This window comes from Phasianus colchicus, chromosome 7, assembly GCF_987193195.1.
Source record: "Phasianus colchicus chromosome 7, bPhaCol1.hap1.1, whole genome shotgun sequence".
NCBI classification, from domain to species: domain Eukaryota; kingdom Metazoa; phylum Chordata; class Aves; order Galliformes; family Phasianidae; genus Phasianus; species Phasianus colchicus.
In genome coordinates this window covers 7283055-7310753 of record NC_143442.1, presented here as the reverse complement: position 1 = coordinate 7310753, position 27699 = coordinate 7283055, and the positions used below count along the sequence as shown (strand labels likewise).

Genomic DNA, 27699 nt, shown 5'->3' with positions numbered 1-27699 from the left:
CGCAGCCGAACGCACCGCGAGCGACCCCACGGAGCGCGGCAGGCCGGCAAGCGGAGCGCCGAGCGCCTCGATGGGCCCGGCCCCGGGGCGGGGCGGCCGCTCGCTCGCTCGCTGCCTCGGGGATGGATTCTCGGCCGCCGGTATCGGCACGGCACCATCTTGGGAGGGGGGGGAGGAAGGGGCGGACCGCGGGCGGTGCCGGCGGAGCTGCGGGCCCTGCGCGGCGCTCAGGTACCTCCGCGGGCAGGGGGCGGCCGGCGGCGCGTCCCGGCGGTCGTGCGCGGGGGAAGGGAGGCGAGGCGGCCGGCGGTCCCGCCGCCTGTCAGACCCCACCGGCCGTCGTGGGCGAGAGGCCTCCCTGCCCGGCTCCGCGGCGCTGAGGGGGCGAGGCCCGGGCCGCCTCGCTCCGCCGCCTGCCCCGGGGGCGGCTTTGCTCTTCCCGTCGTGCGCGGGCGGAGGGGCCGCGTGTGTGGGCGCCGGGCCGGAGGTCCCTTCCTGCCGTCCTTCTGTCCGGTTGTCCCGTCTGGCTCTCACCCCTCGCTCCGTGCGCGGCTGCAGGGACGGACCCCGCGCTTCCCCCTTCGGTCCCTGCGTTGCTCTCAGCCTTCCGCTGCGTTCCGAGCGCGTTCATGGAATTCGCTCGCTTCCCCTTCCTCTCTTCGTGCGGCTTTCAGCCGGAGATAACTGGGCAGGAAGGGAAGAGCCCGTTCAGACTCGTGTTTGTGAGAGCGGTGGTTTCGCGGCGTGCCCGCAGGGTTCGGCCTTCGGAGGGCCGAGGGGTGACGTGCAGCTCTGAGGCCGCTGTGCTGGCTGCTCTCAGAGGTCCGTGGCTGTTTGTGCTGTGACACACTGCGATATGTTTAGGTCTCGCTTTCGATTAGATGGTGAAGTAGATGTCACTTGTTCCTAGCGAGCTCTAAGTGTGTAATTACGGGTGTCTAACAGACGTCTGTTGCTCTGCACGTGATTACATTGAAAGAGCTTAGGCGGCCTGACGTTAATTTTTTTTTCTCTTCTGTTATTGGAGGAAAGGAAGAACCAGGCAACATCGGTCCTACCTGCCGGCTTTCAGCCTGAAGCTGCCGTGTATGACTGATGAAGCGATAGATGTCCATGCCCAGCAGCACGTAGTCATGCTGGGATGCTGTATGTATGTTTTCCAGTATTGTATGCAAGCAGATTTCTAAAGCATCTCTTTAAGTAAACTAAGTTTTAACTCTTTTTGTTGGTGGTAATAGAGTGTTATCTCTGCATATTTGGGGCTCGTAGCTGGGAAAGGTGATCTTTACTTGCAGCACTCGATATTGGCATGAAAAGCTTTAATCTTTAAATGAGGTCCTTTGCCTCATTGTATTCTGCAGGAAGCTTGTCCCGAGTGAGGATTACAGGGCTTCAGTGAGCACGGCTGTCAAGCTGCATAAGTCTCACCTCTCCATCACTTGTGAAGGCTCTGGCTTTTCCCATCACCCAGTGGTACCTCTTGAGAGCGTAGGTCAAAGTGTTAGACTACCATTGCTGTGATGTACATTTCCAGATCTAGAAGGATAAGTTTAACATTTCAGCCAATTTACTTTCAGCTTTTTTTTTTTTTTTTTTTCCCTCTACTAAGAGGCAATGCATTGTTTCTGTTTATCTTATCTTGAAAGTAATCAAACATGAAATGAGAATCACCTGATGGTGACAGTACATGTTCAAGGAGTGGGGGTTCCCCCAGAGCCTGTGGGATCGGAGCAGCCAGTATAACTGGAAAAACTAAAGCTGTTCCTCTGTGGGTAAACCTTGGTATGTTGTCTTTCATATTATATTTACACAAGATTATTTCACACACAAGGAAGAATTTCAAGTTGAGTTCCTCTCTTCATAGTTGGTGGCTGAACTTCTCTTCTGGGTGTCATTATTCTTCCAAAATACTTCTTTGGGAGTTTAGTTTTCTTCATAAAACCACCTAGGGGCAATGTTCCTGTGTTAGAATGATTTTTCACTTCTTTTACTCGTAAGGATCTCTTTCCTAATCACGAGTACAGTAAAAGTGCTTACGTATCTTGTGAGCTTCATGTGGTTTTCTCTTTTAGGACTGAACCTTTGATGGAGGTTAGGCAGCAGAAAAAGTGATGATGTGTCCACTGAAATGTGTAGTGCTATAGAAACAAGTTTGCACATTAAGTATCACTGTAGTTATACGTTTGTGTCCTTTGTAGCCACTTCTTGCCCATTCACTGTAATAAGAGTTGGGCCACCCTCTGGCTTCAGTATAAGCAGCGAGCTGAGCACATACTGTGAATTATGTAGATACTGTTTTTTAAATCTTTTCTGTTTTTGAGTACCATAAATTGAAGTGGTGAATGAAGTTATATAGGATACTGTTATTATTTGAAAAGCAAAATGCAACAACATCACACGAATTGATAAATGTGCTTTTATCACCTGCTTTTCTTTTTTGTTCCAGAAGATCTTCATGCAACTGGCTGAAAAATGGTTCCACAATATGGCAATCCCAACTCTAACATTATTAAAATGGTAAATAAAATTGAAAAGACTTAAAAAGGTAGCCATAATAATTGCAATGATATTAAAAATTACAATGATATTAAGAATTGCATTTAAATGAACATTCCCTTAAATATTTACATTCACCCAGTATATTAGAAGTCATACAACATGGAAAGTGTATTTCCTAATAACGGAAACAGAAAGCAAACAAAAGCTCAAGTATCTCCTAGATGTAACAGGCTGAAATATTGCATTTACTTCTAACTCCCCACTGCTGTTTAAACTGTGTGTTTTCCGGTAGCTAAAGCTTATCATAACTCTATGCACTTCATTAATTGAATATTCTGAAAGGAGAAAGCTTTGCTCTTTAGGAGAGGTGTCTGATAGAAGCAGTATTATTGGCTTCCTTCTCATAGGAGCCGCCTGCATTCTGTTAATAAGGAAGGAAGGGACAGTGATCTTTGGAACATACCTTACAGTAAATGATCCTGTTTTCATGCAATTCAGTGTTGTCTTGCTAGTGTTTTGATTGGACCAACTGTTAAGGTTCTCTATCTATATGCCTCTAACATATAGCACTTGAGTTGCAGTTGATGCTAGTTGGACTTCTAATTTTAGAAAAACTTTTGCAAATCTAAGTGTATAATATACAGACAGTTTTTCAGAGCTTTTTTTTTTCCTCTAGGAGATTATCTTCACTGTGACATGATCTGTCAAACGTATTAGCGTTTTCTGTTTGTGTTTTACGCTTACTGTGCAAGGTATGTATGAGTAAAGTAGATCTTCCTATATTCATTTCTATTAGAATTAATTGCTATCATTGTGCAGAAGCCAAATATGGAGAAATGCGTATAACTGTGTTCCATTGCAAGTTAGGGAATACTTGTTCTTTGTCAGTAAGTAGGATACATGTCTAAAACCTCCCGTAATACTGGTTGGTATTGCTTTCATTCTGTGTGAAGTGTTACTTTCTTTTAGTCAGCTACTAGATGGAATATGCATCTTGCTGCACAATCAAGACTTGAGTTGCCTGTTCTTGAGCTTTATTCCTTGTTATGGAAGAACGATTAATTAGGCACTCAAAAATGTTAAGGAGGCACTGTAGTCAAAAGAGCAAGTAGTAGTTGTAACGTAACACATTGTTGTACTGTTGTACAGTTATACTGTAACATAAGGCATACTGTAGCATTTAGGACTCAGTATGTTCTTTTTAATTTGAATTTTTAATCCTGTGTGTAGGTAGAAAAGAAATGATGTAACCTATTTATGCTCTGAATGGCTTCATGTAGCCTCTAAGCCACAGAGTATTAGGAATTCTGTTGTCCTCCTCGTCTCACTCCCACTGAAAAATCCTAATGCAAGTGATTTTTAGAAGCCTAAGATAGTACTAAGCAACTACAGAATGTAGACTGTCTCTAGGCACAGATTATCCAGGTTGTGTGCTTTGGAGCAGCCTGTGGTGTGAACAGAAGAGTGATGGGTATGAGCATGTCATGTAGGGATCTCAAATCCATTAAGCAACTGTAATTCCTGCCTGTTTCCACCTACCTTTCCTCTAACTATCCACAGCATGTATGTGGTGAAAAGATGGAGTAGTTTTCTATTTCTGCTGTATCTTAGCACTGTTTTTTGCCACCCTGTAGCCTGACAAGAAATTAGACTTTTCTTATAGATGCTTTGTAACTTTTTAATGCCCAGCTTCAATTTTGGCTACATTATGCAACTATGTGAGTGATCCGTAAGCTATATTTAACAAAACTTAATATAATGGCTTGTGGGTGATTATTCATAATAAAATGGCAACACGGTTGGTAGACTATTGTACATAGTATATTAAACCAATTCATAAACACTCAAAAACCCTCACAAGATTCTAAGCACTACAACCTTCTTGTTAAGACTGCTCAGATTTAAAATAATATCCCTATTTTTCTTTTTGAAAACAAATGTTTTCTCCTTTATTCTGTATTGAATAGAGATTGCAATTCCTTGCTGAGTCTTTCATAACTTTGCTCCTGTCTTACCGACTTTTACTTGCTTTTGTCAATCCCACCATTTTATGGAAGGCAGAATAATTACCCAGAACTAATGCCCACACATGGAATGTATCAGTATAGATCTAGTGGTATAATTATACTTCAGGAACTCTGCTTAATCTTTTTCTTTGGAAATAAGCTCTTTTGAGAAATGGAGTTAGTAAAAGTGGCAATGTTTGAATGTGGCAAAGACTACATACTGAAGGAAAGACATGAAATAAAAGTGGGAAATAGGGTCGTGATCTCAAAAGCACTTGTGCATTCTGGGGAACCTGCTTTGGCAAGACAGTTAGACTAGGTGATCTCCAGAGGACCCTTCCAACCCCTATGGTTGTGTGATAAATAAGGTGTAAGTGATTAATCTGAGGAAAAGGCTTGTCTGAAAAAGAAAAATTAAAAAAAAATCATGCATCTTCCTCACTGAAGACAGTGGCACTGACGCAGTCATAAAAAAAAAAAATAATGCATTAATAATGAAAAGACAGTGAGTGATTGTTAACTTGTGGAAAAATCAAAGTGTAATTTAAACTGCTATAACTGTATTAACAGAGAGGTTCACCTGTCTTTACCATAAGAGTCAGGATTTGCTCCAAAAAGGTGAATCACTCTTTGGCTACTTGACAGTGGTGAATGTTTGAGTTTTTTATGCTGATAAACAGCAAGAAACACTATATATTCTGTAGCAAATAAACTTCTAATACATTTTATTAAAATAGGCAAATAAATTTATGTTAATCATGGATCTGCCATATGCATATGATTTTTATTAGAAAATCAGTCAGTTTATCAGTTTGCTATGAGAAGACAGAAATATGAGACATCCAACTCTGTCCTGTATCTAAACTTGTATTTGAGACTTTTAAGGATAAAATTTGAGGTTTTCCTAAGTCCAAGTTTTAAAATTGGCACTTGTAAGGCAATATGACAAGACTGAATCGCTTTCTGATAGCATTACTGAAAATAACAGTGCATGTAGATCGGTTGTGCTCATGATTAATGCTTGAGTTAAAACACAAGCAGGATTAAAAACAAGGGTTTTTTGAAAGAATTTATTGAACTCTTAACACTTAATGAAAACACTAAATTAATATTTAATCTTAATGCAAACTGCTGCAAAGTCAAGCCCTCTAAAGTCAGTATGTGCCACTATTTTGGCCAACCCAAGCAATATCAGTTCTGTTTTCTTGTGGTTACTCTATGCTTAGAATAAAACAGAAGTACTCTGCCTTGTGAAAGAGAAGGAAAGAAGGTTGGTGTATGCACTGCTGCTGTGCTCATCTCCTGCACATAATTTTACTGTTTTCATTCTAAATAATCATTTTCCAAATGCAAATTTTTGCCAAATACTTCTGCTCTTTCAGTACTCTTTCATTTTCAACAGAAACAGTTGATCCATAAGCATTTAACCCAGCTGTGCTTTCCTGATAGTTCACCAGAGTTGCTCCAGTTGAGAACTGTTGCTTCCGTGAACAAATATTTGTAAGGTCTGTGAGATGTGTGTATGAAAAAGATAATAGGCATTTGTATTTAAAAATCTGAATGTCAAGTTGTAATTTCTGTGTGGCTTTCATAAGGCACTTTTTTTTGCTAGCTGACAAGCTTAAACCTAATTTGTAGGTGTAGTTCTGATTTCTCAGTATATGAAGTGTTCTTAGGTGGCTATTCCTATACGTAACATAGCAAAGTCACAGTCAAAATCGTAGCCCTTGGAGCTTTTCCTTTTAACAGGCAAAGCTTTCTCTTGCACGCATGCTTACTTGTTGTTTGAAAGATTTTCAGTAGAATGCCTATACCTCATGAATTATCAAATAGATATTTAAAGTTTGAGGTGCATAAGTCATCTGTTGTTTTTTATTTTTATTTTTTTGTCAACCTAATTCCTTGGAGTATCCGAATTTACGGAAATGCAGTTTTACCTTATGCAGAACTTACAACGTGTTTTTGGAATTTGCATGCTGCATGCTTCATCTGCTTGCTCCAGTGCTGGACCAGTAGATAAATTGTTGAAAAGTCTAGATTTACTTTGTAATCATCCCTCACATCTCTCTGAAAGTCTCATACCAGATCTGTCTAAGATAGACTTTTTAATAAACATTAGCATGTGTCTCCTGGCATAGTGTGTCCATCTCATAGATTTGAAATGCTTTGCGTTTTGTTGGTTTTATTATTTTGTTTTTGTTTATTTTAACTTGCTGTTTGTAATCTCCTGGGTTTTATTCCTTTATTAATACTGAATAGGTTACAAATGGTGTGGGTTTTTATCATGAATCGAATGAGCTCCCAGAGCAGTTCATCTTCTCAACGTAGAAGAATGGCTCTAGGAATTGTCATTCTTCTCCTTGTTGATGTGATTTGGGTTGCCTCTTCAGAACTTACTTCTGTAAGTATTGCTTCATGCATCTTAAAAGAATCCTATTTAAGAGGAAAAGCTCAGAGTCCCTAACACTCAGTTGGTTTGAACCTGTTTACGTTCTTTTCAATAAGGGGAAGACAGCAGCCTTTAGGTTACTGAAGTCACCTGTATATGCTACAAGTTATGAACAAGCTCAACTTGGTGACTACTGGCTTCAGTGTAGAAGATGTTAATGACAGTTTTAAAACGAAACAAAGTAAGCACATGGAAATGTACTGTAATTAGGGAATTCACTTTGTTTACTGCCATTTTGATTAAATAATACCTAAACTTTTTGTGAGCAGTAAATGAATTGTAGCACTACAGGTTAGGTGGTATGGTAGATTTCAGTACAGAACATCCACCAGTGTAGGATCAAAGGCCTTGTGTGTTATGGAGTTACAACCTGTAATTGTGGAAAAGTTTGTGGTAATTAGGTCATATATTCAGTCCGAAAACTGGCCTGGTATTTACTTAATGTTAAGTTTTAGGACCTTAAGCAGATCTTTAGCAATAGAAATTGACTTTTTAATAAATTCTAAATTAATAAATAATTCAGGTTCCTAAACAATTGGAATTATAGTCGTTATCAGTTTTAAAATGAGACATATAAAAGTGTTTGTGCATTAGCATGCTGTTATTAATATGACATTTTTTCCAATGACCTGGTGGAAACACTGCTGATACTGAAATGTTACTGAAAGTAATATTTTCTGGTCTATGATTGCTGTGTTACTGCTTATAAAATTGGTCTTTTATTTAGGAATATTTGCATATAAGTGCATTTTTAGTCCTAATTGAGTTCAATAGCAAATCATTGGTTACTAAGTAAAAAGTAGCTTTCCTTTGGTGGTGTAGTACTTTACGAGATGCTATTTAAGATGGTTCGGGGGGACGGTGTCCCCAGAATAGTTGAGACCCCTTGTCTTTTGATTGTGGTTGCCAAGACTTGGAGCATTGATTTTTGGAAACCAGACTGTCCTGCTTTTGCTATGCTTCTGTTGCTCGCAGACTGCTGCTTCATCTACATCCAGAAATTGGAGGCCACATCCAGAAATTAATTCAAAACACAGAACTTGATCCGAAGCTCACACTGTTTCTATAATAGCTTAAGGGTTGGCAATTGAGCATTGACAAGCTACAACATGTAGTATGTATCTTATACTCAATAAGAAGTTGAAGAGAGATTTTTCAGAAGTATTTATCATTTCATTCTTTGTTATTTCAACTTCATTTATTTATATGTTTGAAACTGTTCATTCACTGTCATGAATTCCAACATAACCAGTAATTTTGGATACTGCAATTATTTTTTTTCCACAGTATGTTTTTACGAAGTACAACAAACCTTTTTTCAGTACATTTGCAAAAACATCTATGTTTGTTCTATACCTCTTGGGATTTATTGTTTGGAAACCATGGAGGCAACAATGTACTCGTGGTTTTCGTGGAAGGCATGCAGCTTTTGTAAGTATTTTAACTTTATAACTGTTTAGTGTTTTAAAAGTTTGTATAGAGTAATCTAAAATAGGCAATCAAAAATTGTATGCTTGCTTAAATAAATGTTTTAAGACGAGCATTTACAAGCTGAATCATGGCACAGGCACAGTAGACGATCATAATAGCCTCAAGAGTAAGAATCTAAAAGTAGAAAAGTATGAAGTATGTGAGGAATCATGAGAAATGCTCTACTGAGCCAGAGCATTGGCTATTTAGCCTTGTAGTTAATATTAAACGGTTGCAGGGGAGGATTCTTTTCAAGAAGAGCTGATGAGCCTCACTGATGGGGGCCCTTTTACTTCCCCTACATCTGTAACCAATTGAATTAGTATTTGAACATAAATTTTATTAATGACCCTTTTTATGTCTGGCAGAACTGTGAACTGTCTTTTTTTTTTTTTTTTTTTGAAGAGATTTTGAGGTTTTTAAAGTCGTATGTAGGAAATGTTGTAGAGCCATGATATTTTTTTTTTTTTTCTTTGCTGTTCTTAACCCTGTATTTGGTAACTTTTATGCATGTGAATGGCCTTCTGTTGCTCATCCTAGAACTGGGCACAGTTTGTGCTAGAGTCTAAAATTATTACAGAAACAGAGGCACTTTCTAAGGAAGTGAAAGATGTTGAAGAGTGCTTGTTCTGTGCCAGCGTTTCAGAGTGCTGAGCAGCAGGACTCAGGAAACAGTAAGGCATTTGGCCTGATGCTATTCTTGCACTCAAGTAACAGAAAAGGTGATCCGAGAACATGTAGTTAGTAACATTTCTTCATAGAAATGAGCTGTATGAAGAGAACTGATTTCAATCCCTCTGAATATGCTAGACTTCACTGATAGTGATAGTTGTACATGTAGTGGTTATATTGAGCATTGAGTGCAGTGCTGTGTCAAAGGTAATGATACAATTGTCTTGTGAACTGATTTTTTTTTTTTTTTTGCAGAGCCTTTTTGTTTTTCAAGCAGTTTAGTTAAATATTCAACAATATAATTACTACAAGTGCCTTTAAAATACCTTGTGTTTATCAGCCTGAACAAAAATGGCAAACTTATAGATTGCTATTTCAACCATGATTGTTTAGGTAAAGACACTTTACTGTAAGCCCTTTTCCACATCAAAGACTTTATTTAACAGATACCATTTATTACCAGAACTGTAGAACAACCAACTGCCAATCTGGGAACAGGGGTAACAGCTTTGTTAGCTTGTGGAAAGGAAGAGGAAAAATAATAGCTGACCTCATCCTAATTGAAATCTTGTTAAAAGCGTAGAACTCTTGACTTAGTTTTATGCAAAGGAGTTTTGTCTCAGTAAAAGAAACAAAAAGAATATTGTAATGCATGTGCAATAATTTAGGGGAGCATCTCACTAACTGAACTTCTTAAGTTTTGGCATTCTACCAGCCTGGTCCTGCTGGGGACCTGGGTACTGCATTCAGTGGGGTCACTCAAGATAAAGGGAATTACTGAAATCGAGTTTTTTTTTTTTTAACTTCTAAGCCTTGTTGATTATTGGAGTGGGGATGTTGGGGAAAGAATCGTAACAGAACTATGGAAAAAAACTTTGAAGAACTTGATCACAAAATAGTGTCACCATAAATAGTTATATTTAAGGTTCTTTTAATTAGTTTGCAGATGCTGAAGGTTATTTTGCTGCTTGTACAACAGATAATGCTGTAAACAGTTCTCTGGTAAGTTCCTGAATTTATGAAGGTTGGTGCTTTATATTTTAACATGACACCATGATTTGACTTTCTGCCTTTAAAGTGTGATCTACTTTTATGTAATACCTGAATATTACTAATAAGTACTGTAAATAGTGTTTCTACACCTTATGGGAAATACAGATTCTCAGCTCAATGAAACACGTATTTAAATGTTTCTTTTTGGTAGTACTTTATGAAATAAATATTTATATTGCAAAAAGCAAATGTTTAGATGTTCAGGTCAGCAGCTGCCAAAGCAAAATGTTGAGAACTAGTAGTAAAGCCAAACAACTTTCAAGACAAATAAACAGTGTTCAGTTAGTTGAGTATCTTGTATGCTGTGTTACTGCATTGCAGTTGGAGAGGAATGGACTGCCTTCTTCCTTCCAGTGGATGAAGTGTTGCAGTTTACTGAATCAAATGCCAGTACTGGTATTCTGCTGATAAGCCAGATGGCATTTTTGTAGTGATTTTCATTGTCCATAGATGGCAATTTGCTATGCTTTTGTTGCTCGCAGACTGCTGCTTCATCTGCATCCAGAAATTGAAGGCCACTCCAGAAGTTAATTGAAAACACAGAACTTGATCTGAAGCTCACACTGTTTCTGTAATAGCTTAAGGGATGGCAACTGAGTGTTGACAAGTTACAATATGTAATATATACGTTATACTCAATGGGAAGTTGAAGAGAGATTTTTCAGAAGTATTCATCATTTCATTCTTTGTTATTTCAGCTTAATTTATTCATCTAGATTTAAAAAATAATCTTATTAGTTTGCTCAATGCATTAAGATCACCTGACCCTAGAAGTAGGATTCATTATAAAACAGTTTGGCGTTAAACGCTCACAAAAATTCAGGTCCTAAACAAGGTGCCAAATAAAAATGCAGCTACTGGAACATTTTTATTATTTCACTCCTACAGCTTATTAATTTAATTTTAATAAGCTGCTTAACTCTTGTCTTGTTGGAAGTTTGTTGAAACTCCAGCAAAGTATCCTGAATACCGGAGTTCTGTTCCCAGACACGTATTTTGACAGTTAGTTGTAGTTCACCGGTTTCAAATAGATTCACTTTTGTATGGATATGCCATATTTTCTGTTTCTAGTTTTGCGTTTGGGCAGAGGCTATAGATCTATGGAAACTTCTGTGATTTTTGAGTTATTTTCTAATTTTAAATCAGTAGGTTTTAATTTTTCAGGGATGACCTTTGTGTTCATGAGGGATATGCTCAAAAGCACACAGTTGTAAAATGCAGCGGTCAAATACCAGTGTGTTGAATGTAAAATATATGAGCATTCTTGACATTCAATTAAAAATGGTTTTCTTATTATTCATCAATCTTTTTGTTGTGTTTAGTTTTGAAGAATTTAATTCTGCTTATAATTTAAATATCCTGCTTAATTGTATTTTACTTGCACTGCATCTTTTCAGAGCGAACCTTTATATGTTCCTGTAAAGTTCCATGATTTGCCAACTGAAAAGAGTGGCGGTAATAATAATGATACAGAGAAAAGTGAGTAAAGATTTTCTGGAATACTGAAATGCTAGTTCTTTGTTTTAATTTCTTCTTTGTTGATATAACTGCTGTCATGTTGCAGGACTTACCTTTTTTTTTTTTTCTTTTCTTTCTCTCTCCCTCTTCCCCTTAAATCTCATGATGCATGAATTGCAGTCTCATATTTACTTTCAGGTAGAGAAAACATAGGCCTATTGTTCAGTTTACCTTTCTTGGTCACTACAGATCCAGCCTATGTTTATCTCAAGGGACCAGCTGGGTTCAGTACTTGTGATTCTTTCCTTCTGGGCTTGTATGACCAGCAGCAGTGAGCCTCTGGAAAAACAAGCTATTGTCCTTTTTAGAGCAGGAGCAAAGCAGTCAAAGTAAGAATTTTACCAGTCTATGTGCATTCTGATTTTATTTGAGCTTTACTATCATGTGATAGTAGCTGAAACAGGCCTAGCTGTCCCAGATAATTAAAGAAGTGTTGGCTGTCGAAGAGTCCAGTTGTCTGATCCTCAGCAAAAGGGTCCCTGGTTATAAAGGAGAAAGTCTCTTAGTTTCTAAATGACATCTTTAGAATTGCTTTGTTAGGCTCTGCTGTCCTGTGGTAGCAGGTACCAATCACTTGATGATTGCTTTAGCTAGAAGGTTTTTTTCTTTTTTTTTTTTTTTTGTATTTTGGAAAATGAGGTATTGCTTCATATCAAATCAAGTTAATATTTGTATGTAGTATGTAATGTTTTCTTTCCATAAGAAAAGAATACTACAATAATCTTATAAATGAAATCTGGAACTGTCTAGTGCTGATATTCTGATTAGTTAGGGATTTCAAATGAGGAAGTGACCTTGTGATGTCTGCTAAGCTTTGACAACTGCTGGACACTCTCATACTCTGAATAACTGGCCTTGCAGTTAGGTATAGTTGTGTGTAGTTTTTGGTTAACTTTCTTTAGTAGATTAACAGTCAATCTTGCTTGTAATATTTATCAATACAGAATAATCCCTAACTAAAACTTCGTTGTTGTCTTGTGGGTATTTTTGACAGGAAAGATGCTGTTTTCAATGCTGTGGGGTTTTTTGGTTGTTTTTTTTTTTTTTTTTAGATAGACAATTGTACTGATTTAAAGCAGTAACTACATTCTGCTCCAGTAGCAACCTACCAAATAGCAAAACAGTACTGTAAGAAATAAAAATAGTGGGAAGTCTTCTATTTGGATAAAAACTTGTCATAAATTGGGGAGTATTGTAATCAATGCTATATTAAAACATCATAGTTTTATTAGCATGTTGTGTTGGCTTGAGAAGTTTAATGATCCTGTGCAACTTTTTTCTTTTTTTTTTCCTCTTAAGCTCCCAAAAAGCCTCGTGTGAGGTTCAGTAATATCATGGAGATTCGGCAGCTCCCATCGAGCCACGCGCTGGAAGCAAAGTTGTCTCGCATGTCATACCCAGCAGTTAAGGAGCAGGAATCAATATTAAAAACTGTAGGAAAACTCACTGCAACTCAAGTAGCAAAGATTAGCTTTTTCTTTTGCTTTGTGGTATGTGCTCTGATTTTTTTCTTTTTCTTTTCAGAAAACTGTAGATGCAATTAAAACTTGTACAGTAATAGTGAAAATTATCTATAGAGCATTGAGAGGAACTGTATTCTTTATGCCTCTTTTTCTAAAAAATATTGTCAATAGTAAAACCTGCCTCATGCTGAACATAAGCATGCAACTCCTTGAAAGGAGGATAATAAAAAGAAATCTTGGGGTTCTAGTTAGCTATAAGGTCAGTTGTAAAAGATACACAGCGATTTCCATGCTTTCAGGTCCTACTGTCCAATATTGGATATGTTTAATGCAGCAAAATCTGGAGTTACATCTACACAGACTTCAATGAAAATGGTCTGAATGTATTTCCATGTATATACACATGCAGATTTTCTAGACTAAAATTATTACGTTCAAAACAAATCCTTTTCATCCCACTCATGGATGCTGCTAATAGCGTGTCTGTATATTTCTTCCTGGACAGTACAAATAGCCTTGTCTCAGTCTTCAGAGAGTAACTTTCTTGTGAATCTAGAGATTTTCCTAATGAGATGTAAATGAAGAAATGTTTAAGCACTTGCTGCTTTTTATATTTGAGGGAATTGACCGACATGAATCTTTCCAAAGTTTTTTGAGGCATTAAGTGTAAGTGTTGTTTGCTTTTTAGAACGAAGATTAGGCTGACTAATATCCCGTGTATCTCTGGAAATTTCTTTGTGGCCCATCTGCAGTAATTATCTTGTTTTGCAAGTTCTTCAAGATAAAAGTACCTTTAGATAATGTGTTACCATTATGTGATTTAATTACGTTGAAGTTCTGAAGTATGTTATTCCATTATTATACATGTATCTGAACGCGGTTGGTTTAATTTTGTTCTAATTTTGTCTCTGTCATGTAATGTAATCACGAAATTATTTTTCTCATCCTCCAGTGGTTCTTGGCAAATTTCTCTTACCAAGAAGCTCTATCAGATACCCAAGTTGCCATAGTTAATATCTTGTCTTCAACCTCTGGTAGGTTTCAATTACACAATCAGATGTGCATTATAAAGCTTTATAACATACAATTATTTTTGGTTGTGTACACATTACTTGCAATGTTTTAGCTGTGTTTTTGTGGAAATGATGAGGCTTAAAACTATTTGAAAAAATCTATTTTAAATGTCACTATGCAATTGCAAAGTCTTAGGTTTTCTTTATGATTTCACTGCTTTTTGCTTTTGAAGGAGCATATGTGTGTGTATCTATATTTAAAGTAAGTTTGAAGGAAGGTGGTATAATGTTTGTCAAATAGATACAATTCAGAGTAAAGCTATCTTGGTAATTTAATGGAAGACTTTTTGGGTGTATAGACCTTATACCATCTAAATATTGTATATATCTTTATAGTTTTTTCAAAGGTTTCAAATATGAGCTTTAAAATTATATTTCTGTTTTGAGTTGTTTTATAAAAAATAATTTTAAAAACACACTGACTTCTCAGGCTGTTTGTTAGTATGTCAGCTGTTCTAGTTGTGTGTATTTATTCGTTCATTTGAGGATTCAGACCATGATGTGTTGGTTTCATAACAGCTCCATTTAAAATCATGGGTGCTAAGATCCTGTAATTGAAATCAGTGTGTGAAATATAAAGCATAAAGTGTCAGTGCTGTTTTCTGAGCAAACTAGTAGCAAAACTGAATTGTACAAACTCTTCTCATTTTGTCTTGCAGGGCTTTTTACTTTAATCTTAGCTGCAGTCTTTCCAAGTAACAGTGGAGATAGATTTACTCTGTCCAAATTATTGGCAGTTTTTTTAAGGTAAGATAATGCAATAGAGCATTTAATCAAAAACTCCATGATATGCTGAGAAGGCAAACATACCTGTGGTGTCTGTGACAATATACTGATGTGCTTTTAAATCCCTGCTCCTCAGAGAAATTGAGGAAAATGTCTTTTTAAATACTGCATATTGTGAACAGTTATCAAGTTCATGCTTGCATAGAAAATAAGATTAATCAAGTTTCTGTTGGAAATGTGTGGTTACTTTTTAAACTGATTTCTCAATGTATATTGGAAAAATGGAGGTGACTTGACATATGATGTCTTGTCAGCCTGCTTTATTAGATGCCTGGTGCACTGTATGGGGGAGTGGTTTTTTTGTTTGTTTTATATCTTTGGATCAGGTCTTAACAATATAGCGTTTCTTTTGGCTATGCCAGAAGTCAGTTGTTATGGTTAATTAAGACCATGAAAAGGTTGAACTCTTTTATGAAATTTTTCTTCTCCTTCCTTTTTTTTCATCTTTTTAAAAAAGCTTTTGTGTTTTAAGTAGCATTTTGCATTTCTTCTTTTTTGCTAGCATTGGTGGTGTGGTACTTGTTAACCTTTCTGGATCTGAGAAATCTCCTGGAAGAGATACAATAGGTATTTACTTACTTTATAACTGTAGATTGTGCGGTGATGAGTACCATCTCTCGATAATACTCAGGATGTTGTACTGAAGTTGTGTTTCATACTTGACACTTCACAAACCGTCTCTGTAGTTTCAACTTCTAAAGGTAGTTTATAGCTTAACTGACTCAGTGTTTACATTTTTGAGCTTTCTGCATTTTCCATATTCTTTACATTGTGATGGATTCCATATAAAGAATTTGTACCTCTGACAACTTTGTAATAGGTATGTTTTGAATAACTGATCCTAATGCATGTGATAAGTGACGTGTCTTAAGCTGGTGTTTTTCATCTTTACAGGTTCCCTTTGGTCTCTCGTAGGAGCAATGCTGTATGCTGTGTACATAGTGATGATAAAAAGAAAAGTAGATAGAGAAGATAAACTCGATATACCCATGTTCTTTGGTAAGAATAAAAACAATGTTATTGAAACATTTAATTCAGTGTGATTAAATTCTTTGCTTTCAGGCAGTTAACATATACGAAGAGTTAAAGGGCTTAGAAGAGCAGTGGAAGGCTTGTTTTGCCATGGTTAATGAGTACTCAGGAAACTAGTTGTGTGAGAGGTTTCTTGTTTGTACTGCCAACAATCACAGATAGCACTACCTGTAGGAATGTGGACGGACCCTTTTGATTCAGTGGATTTCTTTATTGTCAGTTTCAAAACTGCAAATATCTGTTCTTAATGGTGTCTGTTAGTGGTAAAGTTCCTTACATTCCTCTCTCTGAAAGACTTAAAATCTTGATTTGCTGCATCTTCTATGTATGTGTATTGTCAGAATAGTGGAGTTTAAGATTTCATTGATGCTGAATGACATTTATTTTTATTAATTTAATATTGTTTTTATACTCAGGTTTTGTAGGACTGTTCAATCTACTGCTGCTATGGCCAGGGTTTTTTCTGCTTCACTATACTGGCTTTGAAGCATTTGAGTTTCCCAGTAAACTGATATGGATGTGCATTGTCATTAATGGCCTTATTGGAACAGTTCTGTCAGAGTTCCTCTGGTTATGGTATGTACTATTCATTTAAATTTCACAGTATAAATTGTCTTAACTGTGTCAGCAAATATTGGGATGTTAAATTGGTAGGATTTTTGCTGTCTAGCTTGAGTTGCAGGGTGTCATCCATTCAATCGTGATGTCCTGTTTAAGAGCAGCGGCTTTCTTTAAAGAGCAAGTGATGTGTGTTATATAGAGAATTTATTAAGATATTGTGTGCATAGTTTGCTACAGAACTCACATTTTGAGATGAAAAGACTTAGTAGAATAGAGTCACAGTAGTGATAGGATAGCATGAATTTCTATTTTAACAGTTTTTCAGTTTCTGAAGCTGTGTGGAAATATGAGTCAGAATCCAGTAAATAAGTATTCTGTAGCTGATGTGCTTGTTTAATTCTTCAGAGAAATACTGCACCAAATCACACTAAAATGCTTTAATCACCCAACTATGGTAATTCATACATCAGCCTAACTTTTGTTCATTTAATGATACGATAAGTCTGGATTGGTCTGCAGCAGAGGGTGGAACAAGAAGGAGATTTCTAGGTGAAAAGCTCAAAAACTATAGCAGATTTGAAAACATTTGTGCATCTCCTGGAAGGACAGTGTTATTTAGGAAATTTCATAATGATGTTTATTGGCAATTTTTTAACCAGTCCTAATTAAAAAGCATTGCAGAATATATTCTTTTTTAACTTTGCTTAGTTTATTGATTAAATACTTTTGTGATGCTAATGCCTTCATATAAGGCTAGAGTAGAATACAGCGGGTTGGTAAAAAGATTAAATGCAATTTCAATATAGGCAAAATTAAAAAAACTAAAAGACAGTGAAAACACTGGCTCTCCAAATCAAGTACTGGTATGGGGGTAAGAACATGCTAGCACTGATTTTCAGTGCTTCTCAAAGATGAGAAGAATTGGCTTTGTTTTAAACAAAGAAATAAAAGAATCCAGATGCCTTTGAAATAGAAGACCCCAGCCCACTAGTGAACATCATTGATTTGAAATGGGTAGATAGCACCTTGTATTCATTTTCTTTATGTGGTAGAACACAGTTTCATAGAGGAGCATTTGCTAACGAGACTTACTTTATACTTGGCAATTTCTGACTAGGGCAGTCATATTTGAGTTGTATTGTATGCATTTATTCATCAAGTGATATATATACATATCACTTGATATCAACATGGCTCAGACAGTTAAACTTATTTATAGAGCATTTGGGTTGCATCAAAGTGCAGAAGATCTTAGGAGCTTACATATTATCTTAGGTCTGTAGTTGCATATACTTTTGAGATTTTTTTTCTTTCCAACTCTATTCAGTAAACCAATTCTTTGCAAAACTGAATACCGCTCCCAAATAAATTTGGGAAGAAAGGTTGGTTTTCTGTGCCTGCTACTGATACACGCACACAGTGTTGTTGTTCCATCACTTAAGAACAGAAATAGGATTTTTTTTGTTTGTTTTCTTTTGCAACTAAATGATTTAGAAGTCTTACTTTTTTGCTTATGTAATATGATGAGACCACTTGTACCAAGCAGAGAAGTTTCACTAAAACTCAGAAGAATGATTTGAAGGGTGCATTGTAGCAGACGCAGTCTGTTAACTTAATTCCTCTGTTGGTCAAAAATATTTATCTTTTTGGATAAGATTTCTTGGCACAGGTAATTTTTTTTTAACTAGTGAGATGGACAAGTTGGATTTAATTGCTGATACTAAGTTACTTCAAGATGGGAACACAATACAGATTTTTCTACTTAGAATCACTGTGTGTTGAGGTAGTGCATCCTCAGTCATCTCAAAAGATTTGTATGGGAAATAAACCTAATTCCTGAAGGCATCAGTAGTCTACATAAGAAATGTATATAGTTTTATAAATCTTTGACAGTATGGATGTCACAAATTCTGATTATTACATAAATAACTGAAAGTTAAACTTAATCAAATTCCTTCTGCAGCTTGATGTATTACTTTAGTTGTCTTTTGACTTTGAGGTAAGACTTCTTTACTATTTTAATTATTATTTTCTAGGGGCTGCTTTCTTACCTCATCACTGATAGGCACACTTGCTCTAAGCCTTACGATACCTCTGTCCATAATAGCTGACATGTGCATGCAAAAGGTAATGTACTGCTAAGTTTTGAGCATTGGTAACAGACTCAGACTTCTCTCCTTTTTTTCCCTCAATTCAATGGCAGTGTTATTTTAAATGATGTATACAATGAGTAGTGTTTTGCTTTTAATGTCACTTGTTAAGAACTGTTGAACTGCATTATAATTAATCCTTTCCTTATATTGACAGTCATAGTAATTTTGCACTTTATCACTTGCATACTTGTGTGTGTGTGTGTGTGTATATGATTAAGATGGTGCTTGGATGAAAAGTACCCTAAGTCATTGATAATGCCTGATGAAATGCTTTATTATAACAGGAATTTTTCAGAATTAAAGTACAGTGCATCTTAAGGCATCTTAGGCAGAATTGCCTATCTTGAAAATACTCAATTAATGATGAAATCAAAATCCTATGTGTTTACTGCAGAGGCATGTAAAAGCTACCAGACTTAATTGCACATTGTTAGGCTGATGTAGATGTTAGGCGTTCATGTAACTGTTCTCAATTGAAGTTGGTAACTTTCAATTCTTGCTGAGCTAATGATTGTGGATAAACCCTGTGTAAAAAGGGAGAAAAAGAATCAGATACCCAGTTTAGAATAGGAGCTATATGAAGTTAGCTTATATTACTCTTAAAGCTTTACCAATATTTTTCTTCTTGTGCTGATTGGGTAGAATTTTCAGTTTTTAAGTATTTATTTATGCATGAATTCCAATTCTGAATATTTGAATTTAATATTTAATCAGTGGCAGAATTTAATTTAAGAATTAAATTAAGTTCTTAATTTAATATATATATATTTTAATTATTATTTTGCATATTCTACAAGCATACAATTACTGTCTTTTTGTCTTTAAGTTGAAGTCAAGGAATTGCTTCTATTTCCTGAAGGCAGGATCAGTTACTTGTTTCTGGGCTTCACTTTGGATTTAAATCCATACTGTTAAAAATTTAATTTCCAAAGTTAAATTTTAATTTGGAAGTTAAACCATCTGTTTAACTTTTTGGAAATAGCTTTCAAACTCATTTTCTTTCTAATGCATTTACTGTTCAAGTGATCTTTATTGAAATCATGATAGTGACTTCTTTGAGGTGGGCATCCCCACCTTGTCCAACGTGGCTACAAGTTTCACATCTCTCAGTGTAGATGCAGGTGTCTGTAGCATTGCTAAACTCTAAGCATTGCCATTGCATGCTTGCTTACATTTTGACCTTCAGTAACACCTGTATTTCATTTATGTTAGGTGTGCATATACCTGTGTGGGATGGAGAGGCTGCAAGAGGGTGCTATGGGTGGCTTTGGTTTTTCTTTTTTTTTTTTTTTAATTTAGAAAGCTGGTGCTAAAATTATGTGCCTGGTAATGTGTTCTCTGGGCTGAAAAGTGTGAATTGGTCAGCATTTGAGCACCTTGGCCTAACTACAGTCTGTGACCAAAATATAAGAAGTTAAAGAACTGGGATGATAAATCTTCATGTGAATCAGGAAGGAACTTAGTCACATAATAGCTTAACTGAAGGTGGTAGAAGTTAAAATGACAAAACTATCCAAACTCAGAACTAAGCATACAGTACTACTCCTGAAATTTCAGGTAGACTGATGGTTATAGTCTGTCGACTTGTTTGTTTACACTGCTTTGATTTTTCTCTTGACTCCTTAAGCAAATATGGCTGTGTTGAGTTTTCACATAGAGCTTACAATATGAAAATATGAGGAGACAAAAATTCTGGCGATGTCTGGAATATAACTTAAACAGAGTGTTTCCTGAGTAGTATCTTCCCTGAACAAATGTGGCTCGTATGTTATCTGTGGTAGTACAATCTGTGACTTTTCATTTACTATAGATGAGCTTTTTTCTATTTCTTTTAGGGTTGTGCTTTGCACAGTACTTACACAGAAGAAATTAGTCAATGAACTTTGCACTTAGAATAGCTGATCCAAAAAGAACCCACCAAAGTTGTATTTCACTCTTGCCTGATGTCAGTGTGGATTTTGAGGAAGTAAAGCAGAAAAACAGAAGGATAAAAATAGTAAAAGGAAAGTCAAATTAGAAATTAAAAGGAGAAACAAACCCTGAATAAATACTTACATGGTGAACATTCAAGATTCAGTTTGTTTGTGTTAGCATTAGCTAAGTATTCAACATGGAAATAGAGCAAAAGCTTGCAGTTATTCTACCTATAATAAAGCACTCGCTGGTAGGATAAGTGCATTCATTTTGCTGTTAACACCTGCAGTGTCCACTTGTGATATAAACTGCAACAAGGATGTAAATACTTCATGATATATATTAAGGAAACAAACAGGGAAAAAAAAAACATATTTCAGAGAAAACCAGAACACTTCAGTGAGGTGGGAAAAGGTTTATATGTGAGCAGGTTTTAGTAGCAAAAATAGTTGCTTTTTTAAGTATGTGTTAATCTCTGCAAATTTTAGATATGGAACTGTGTGTGCAAATACATTTTTAGATATAGCAATTACAACTATATTTATACATATATGGAAAGCTTAGACTGTTTTCTGAAGTAATTAATCTAAACTTTCTTCTGGAGTATGCTGAACACTGGAATGTGCTTTTCTAATTCTCCAGAAAGTGTTTCTTCTCTAGGCTATTTAACCTGAGAAAACACAGAGCCCAGATCCTTAAAAACAAATTTCTTCTTCATGTAATCATGCAATATTAAGGGCATTTGAAATCATCTTTTAAAATTTGGTTGGATGACTTTCAGTTGATGTTGGTAACTTAAGAGGAACTGACACTTCTAACTCGCTTAAAATTATCATTATTATCACTGTGTTACTCCATTTAATGTGTAATTGGTATTTATGAAAAAAAAAAACAAAACCAAAACCAATCACATGTATTTAACTGTCAATCTACTTCCTTCACATCTTGTATCTTATTTTCTCTTTTCATATTCCTCACTGTTAAATCTTCACTTCCCTGTGTTGTCTCTGTTTATGTGCATCTTTCATAACCTGAATCTTCATTGCCTCTTCCACTCATCCTTCCTTTTTTCCATTTGCCACACCTGCCTCTTTCTGGAGGTTCTGCCCCACGTACTTGCTATTTCCTATTTCTTAATCGTCTTTGCCTTGTTTGAGAAGACTGCTTTGTCTTCCTCAGGGTAAATCCAATGCCTTACTTTTCTTAGGCAGCTGTGTGCTAGGTGATGCCTCATAACACATCTAACAACTGCAGTTTATTAGATACTGAGAGTGAGCATCAGTACTTGGTATCGGGTATTGAAACTGTAATTTTTTCCTCTGAAATCTCCAATTGTGTTTCCACCAGAGGGAGCTGTGCTTATGTTTCATTGCTCTGTTAGCCCTGCAGATGTTTCTTATGCACTTGGAGCTCTTGCACCCTTCACTTCTGTAACCTTCTAAGTTTAAAACTGTCTTAAATGGTGATTGCTAGTAGTAGTAAAGGTACAAGAAGAATTTAGTTCAAATTGGACAAGTAATGTGCTCTGCTTTTGGTAACTTTTGAGTTGCATAGTTTTATTTATGGGCAGTGATTTCAGCAGTGACTGTTCAGACAGGATGTTCACAGTGAATGGTCAGGTGCACATATCTGTGAGGTGAGCTCTTCTGTCTGACCTGCTTGTCAAAGCTTTTATCAAAGTCCCAAGAGACTTCCTCATTTGGATCCAATAGATAGCTACAGCCTAAAAATGGGAGTGTATTCACACCACAGCACAAACTGTGTGTTTGAATGTACGGAACAGAAGAAAGGTTATTCACCTATTAGAAGTAGCAGTGACTGTAGAAACTGTACCAAATAATTTGCAAAAATATTTGTAGGATTTCAACCAATTCAAAAGAACTGAAAATGCACCTTAAGCTTCTAAGTCTGTTTGATAATAATTACTCTAATACACAATATGCTTTTTTAGAAACACTGTTGAATGACTGATGTTTGTATTTTGATTCCAGGTGCAGTTTTCTTGGCTGTTTTTTGCAGGAGCAGTCCCTGTATTTTTTTCTTTTTTCATTGTAACTCTGTTATGTCATTATAACAACTGGGATCCTGTGATGGTGGGAATCAGAAGAGTTTTTGCCTTTATTTGTAGAAAACATCGAATTCAGAGGTAGGGTAACCACAAAATCCCATTCCCAATCTCATTTCTCCTTTAGCCTTTCTGGTATGTCATAGCCTTCTGTAAGCCACAGCACTCATACTGTATCTATTTTCATATAAGATGGACCTCAGTAGTTAATTCTCTTTTGAGCAGTATTTGCCAATCCATGTATCAACCTATGTGCTATTCAGAAAACAGGAATACCTGGAGTCTGTTCATAATTCCAAAGAAGTTTCCTAGTAGCTATCACAGTTTTATTTACTGAATGTTGTTCTGGTAGTTGCTATACCTAGGAACATACAGTGAAAAATGTGTTAACTTTGTGAGTGGAATTTGTATGTCTTGGCGATGGCTGCAGTTCAAACATCTGTCGCTCACTTAGTACTTAATAAATGGGCTGTTTTGTAGCCAACTTATTACCATATAATTGAAAAATATTTCTTTTCTTTTAAGAATGCCAGAAGAAAGTGAGCAGTGTGAAAGTCTTATTCCTATGCATAGTGTTTCACAAGATGGAGATAGCTGCTGTTCATAGGCAAAAGGTAATAAGCAATACAGTAAAAAGTGAGGATTGATTTTTCATGATGGCATTTGTTACAAAAACACCTCTTTCCAGAGCATCCAGTTAATCTTGTTCTGAATTGATAGGTAGAATTTTAAAGAAATGTCAAAATTACTCTTATTCTATACCAAGCATTATTCTTACCTTTTTTCTGCCTTTAGTGGGTAAAGATGCAGTATATTACAACAGTATTACCTAAGAATACCTTGGGAGTTTGGGAAATAGTAAGGTGGGGCACTACACAAAGCTCTGAAGTTACAGATAGTTGAGTCTGTCTTAGAGTGTGGAGACAGACTTAGTTTAGAACTGTTTTAGCCAAAGAACATAGAAAATTGAATGATCAGAACTGTACTTTTTTTCCCCCCAATGTTGCTTAAATATAACAGCAAAACTAAAAAGAATAGTACTAACAAGAGTTATCATAATGTCTTAAACTTTGTACAAGCTCTTTCCTTAGTTTATTTATAAGATGGAAATTAGCATGCATAGCAATTTGTTGTAATTTTTAATTGTGTGGTGCTGATAACTTTTCTTTTTTTTGCTCAGTTTAAAAATGGATTGATGCCTAGTGAAGAGACAATCTTCTGGAAAAGTCCCAAAGGAGTAATGTTTCAGTGCCTATTCTGAATTTTTAGTAAAAATAAGAAGTTTCTGTTCTCGTGGAAACTCTAAACATCTTTCTTGCTTTCATCTGATTTTATAAATGAACAAATTTACTCCATGCATATCAACGTAGGGGATCTTAGTCCATCTGAGCAACCAACCTGCCTTACTACACTGAGCTGGTGAAGTTACTTGACAAAATCAAGAAAATGAATGCTGTTAAGTGATTTCTTTCTCTTTTTAACTCTCAGTTTTGTTAAATGCTGGACGAGGTTATTTTAAAAAACACTTTCAAATGAGTTATGTAAATAAGTTTGCAGGTCATCACGTCTTACAGGCTTTCAGATGAAAAGCTAAATAGATACGTTACCTGTAGTAGGTACAAATTAACTTTTTTATGTTGTATAAACTATTTGCATATTAATAGAGGAAATAGTAAAATAATTTATTAAGTGAATTCTTGTAATTATTAAGGCAAGATCTTTGTACAGTCCTGGAACACTACATATATATTGTCTTATCCCATTCTGAGAAGCCTTGTAACGGCAGTGGGTGCCGCTGTTTAAAAATCTTTTGTTTCTAATGATCTGGAATGTTTAAAATCTTAGTGAATGAAAGAATATTTATAATTACAGTATGTTGGGTGGACGTTCTCAAAAACAATCCCTTAAGAAGACCAATTCTGTAACACATTAAGATTCCAAATGATATCATATAGAAGGCTTAATTTGAAAAATTTCATTTCTGTAGTTGCCAACTTAGGAAAGGGATCCCAATCAGTTGTTAAAATTTTCAGTTGTGGGTTGGCACTACAGCAATCTACTAAACAGTGTGAAAGATAAAAATAATTGCATTGATTTTTTTTTTTTTCCAGTTGCATTAATAAATTTATTCTAAAACTGATTGCTTTCTTTACAACCTGTATCTTCCTTCTACTGCAGCTTTTGTCTTATTTGATTCTGAGAAGTTATGAATAATTATGTTCAAGGATATTTGAAATAAATCAGTGACATTTTCCAACTTCTGGCCTATAAGACACTTCTATTAAAAGAAAAAAAAAGGCTTTTGATAGATTTTGTTTTCTTATAATGAATGTAGGACAGATTTTTCAGTTGGTAGTATATTCTCTTCCACATAACAAGGCTATTAATAACAGCGTATTCTTATCTTTCCATACAGATATGAAAGGATAACAAAGCAAATGGCTTTTCATGTTTTGAACCTCTAGTAATGATCCTTCCAAGAGGTGACATGATGATACAACTGATAGAATACATAGAATTCAAGAAAGCAGTGTACTTAGTGAGTTTTAGAAGGATTGATTCAACCAGCAGCTAGAATGTAAAATTCTGAATGTAGAGAAGGAAAAAAATACTAGGGGGAAAAAAGTGAATCTGGGGGCTGTTCTTGTTGAGTATTGCACCTTTATCAATTTTTTCCTTCCATTTCTTGATATTGAACTACATTAAAAGTTTCAGTTACCTGAGGTGTCTTTTGAGATAGTAAGTCTATATTTGTATACCTGAAATAGTTTTTAAAATAAAAAAATAAAAGCAGAAAAACATAAGTTTATTAAATTTATGTAGGCATTTTGAAAAACTTTTCATTTCAACTGGAAAGCCCAATAGTACAACAGTTGAAAATATAGTAAGAAAAACTAGTTTTATATTTGACTTCATTAGAGTTTTCAGGGATTTCACTGGTAAAAGGAGTTTACAGTGGGATTTTTTTTTCTAAATTAGGACAGATTAGAGGATGTTAATTTCAGCCATTAACTATAGATTTTAACCTGTTCCTGTATAGCATCTTATCAGTGACAGCTTTGTCAAACTAACTCTAGGAAGGCTGAGTTTGCTCTCAAATTGGCAATAATAGTATTTTCAGCAGGATATTTTAACACTGTCTTTTGAAACTGGTCATTTGGATTGATAGAATGGATTGATAACGCATGGTGGGCAGTTGCTATTCATATTTGTCCTTATGTTCATGACTTAAAATGGAAGCTTATCATAGCTTTCTATGTATATGACTTATGTTAAATGGCATTATTATGTTAGACTTGAAACTAAGTATTATGAGAATGTTCTTCTGACCTAGTAATCTTTCTGTTCACCAAACTCAATGTTAAGGCCTTCCTGCTGTTTTGTTTTTTTTGTCAAAAAAGACGTGTTAATCTTTTTTCAAGATATTTACTATTATAATCTTCTGGCACTTTGTAGCTTGAACAGGTTTTTGGCATTAAATTACAGTCCTTTAAAAAATAAAAAGCAAAGAAAAGATAAAATAAAGAATAAAAAGCAAACTATTCTTCTTGAAACACCATGGATTTTTAAGGAGTGGTGCCCCTGTGGTTACAAGAAATACACTGCAATTTTATTTACTGAAGCTATGATATGTAACGTTGTTCCTTGTTTAATAGAATGTGGTGAGATTTTTCTATAAAATCTTGTGATTTTTAGTACAATAATATTTTATAAATATATTGTCTTATTTGAAATGTAAATTGCATAGTTCTCTAATGGGTGCTTGGTAAATGCACAAGAGATTTAGCTTTGATTCTCAGGTACCTCTGATGTAATGGTGACATACTGGTATTTTTTTTCCTCATGAAACAACTGGAATGTGAAGGGGCTCTTGCAGATCTTTACCGCTGTGTGCTAGCATAAATTGGTGTTCTTACTGTTTCACTTTGGGGATGTCTTTATTCTGATTTGCTTCCTGTAGGAAGCACATGCAATTTAACAAGGAAAAAAGAATTCTTAATTCAAGCATTTCTTTGAATGCCATGAGATGCCTAAACAACAGTGATTTCCCATGCCTACAAAATGGAAAATGAGTACTACATATATTGTTCTGTCAAACAGTTTAACTAATTCCTGCAATGCTATGAGACAAACCAAGAATCTCTTCTGTGTGTGACTGGGTTTTTTTTTTTTGTTATGTTTTTATATATGGAAGAGATTAGGACAATTTGCTAAGTGCCAATATAACCTGTCTTAGCTTTTAGGGTTCTGATGAGTCTTGCTTAGTTATGTCTCCTGTGTGCTGCAATCCAGAACAAAGGAGGAAAAATCAATTCAGATTTCTAGCTACTTTGTTAGTTTTCAGTCATGCCAAAAATGAGAGGTGCTGTAGCTGTAATACTGACCTAGCAGTTACTTGGAAAGTATGGAGCACAAGAATCCCACTAAAGACATGGAGGGCCTGATATTTCTATTGTCCATGTGCATCACATTTCTTGCATGTTGGCTTGGAAATTGATGTGGGGCATGTAGCATGCAGCATGCAGCTGATCCAGCCTGCCAGGGAGCTGTGCTAGCGTACTGCATGCATCAACCAGGAAGCTGCAGGCTGGGGCACAGGTTGGGGTGGAGCAAATGCACAAGTATTTTGTCACAATATGGTATTCAGTAGTGGTATTCCTCAAATGAGAAACTGTGGTGCTGCATGTGATACTCGACCTAGTGTGCTGCTACACATTTTGCATACCACCCTGTGACATCCTAGCAAAAACAGAAGAGCCACTGAATTGCTTTTTCTGTGTGCGTGCTATTGTAATTGTCAGTTTCTTTCACTGTGCTTAGGCACTGCTGTTTACTAGTACAGTTGCCTTAAGTAAAGTGGTTTAAGAATTTCTTTTGTAGTTCTTAGTTCTATCTCTTTGCGATGAATATTGCCATTGCTATTCCCTACTAAAAAGAACATCCTATCCTAGGAAAATGAATTTACTGAGCTTAAGCTAAGGTTA

At 36.0% G+C, this 27699-nt stretch overlaps 1 protein-coding gene across 13 annotated transcripts; it reads left to right on the top strand.

Moving 5' to 3' along the window:
• The first annotated feature begins 101 nt into the window (after positions 1–101).
• Positions 102–27699, top strand: SLC35F5 (solute carrier family 35 member F5). Of its 13 annotated transcripts, none has more exons than XM_090143596.1 (19): positions 102–231; positions 1028–1146; positions 2447–2517; positions 3176–3251; positions 5955–6010; positions 6765–6906; positions 8242–8385; positions 10036–10098; positions 11547–11628; positions 12967–13157; positions 14083–14164; positions 14863–14950; positions 15492–15556; positions 15884–15988; positions 16438–16597; positions 18619–18709; positions 22641–22795; positions 23240–23328; positions 23895–27699. In XM_090143596.1, exons 6-18 carry the CDS (start codon positions 6772–6774, stop codon positions 23319–23321), a joined length of 1443 nt encoding a protein of 480 aa, XP_089999722.1. In that variant the 5' UTR covers positions 102–231; positions 1028–1146; positions 2447–2517; positions 3176–3251; positions 5955–6010; positions 6765–6771; the 3' UTR covers positions 23322–23328; positions 23895–27699. The 13 variants fall into 13 exon arrangements, with proteins under 13 accessions (XP_089999722.1, XP_089999721.1, XP_031446576.2 ...); XM_090143595.1 differs by having other exon boundaries at positions 5908–6010; XM_090143603.1 differs by lacking the exons at positions 102–231; positions 5955–6010 and adding exons at positions 280–822; positions 10471–10545.

Excerpts from the sequence above, each read along its gene's own strand:
- SLC35F5 (XM_090143603.1), top strand. The coding sequence starts at position 6,772 with ATGGTGTGGGTTTTTATCATGAATCGAATGAGCTCCCAGAGCAGTTCA. Across the intron at positions 6,907-8,241 it reads CCTCTTCAGAACTTACTTCT|TATGTTTTTACGAAGTACAA; the intron begins GTAAGTATTGCT and ends TTTTTTCCACAG. Across the intron at positions 22,796-23,239 it reads AGAAAACATCGAATTCAGAG|AATGCCAGAAGAAAGTGAGC; the intron begins GTAGGGTAACCA and ends TTTTCTTTTAAG.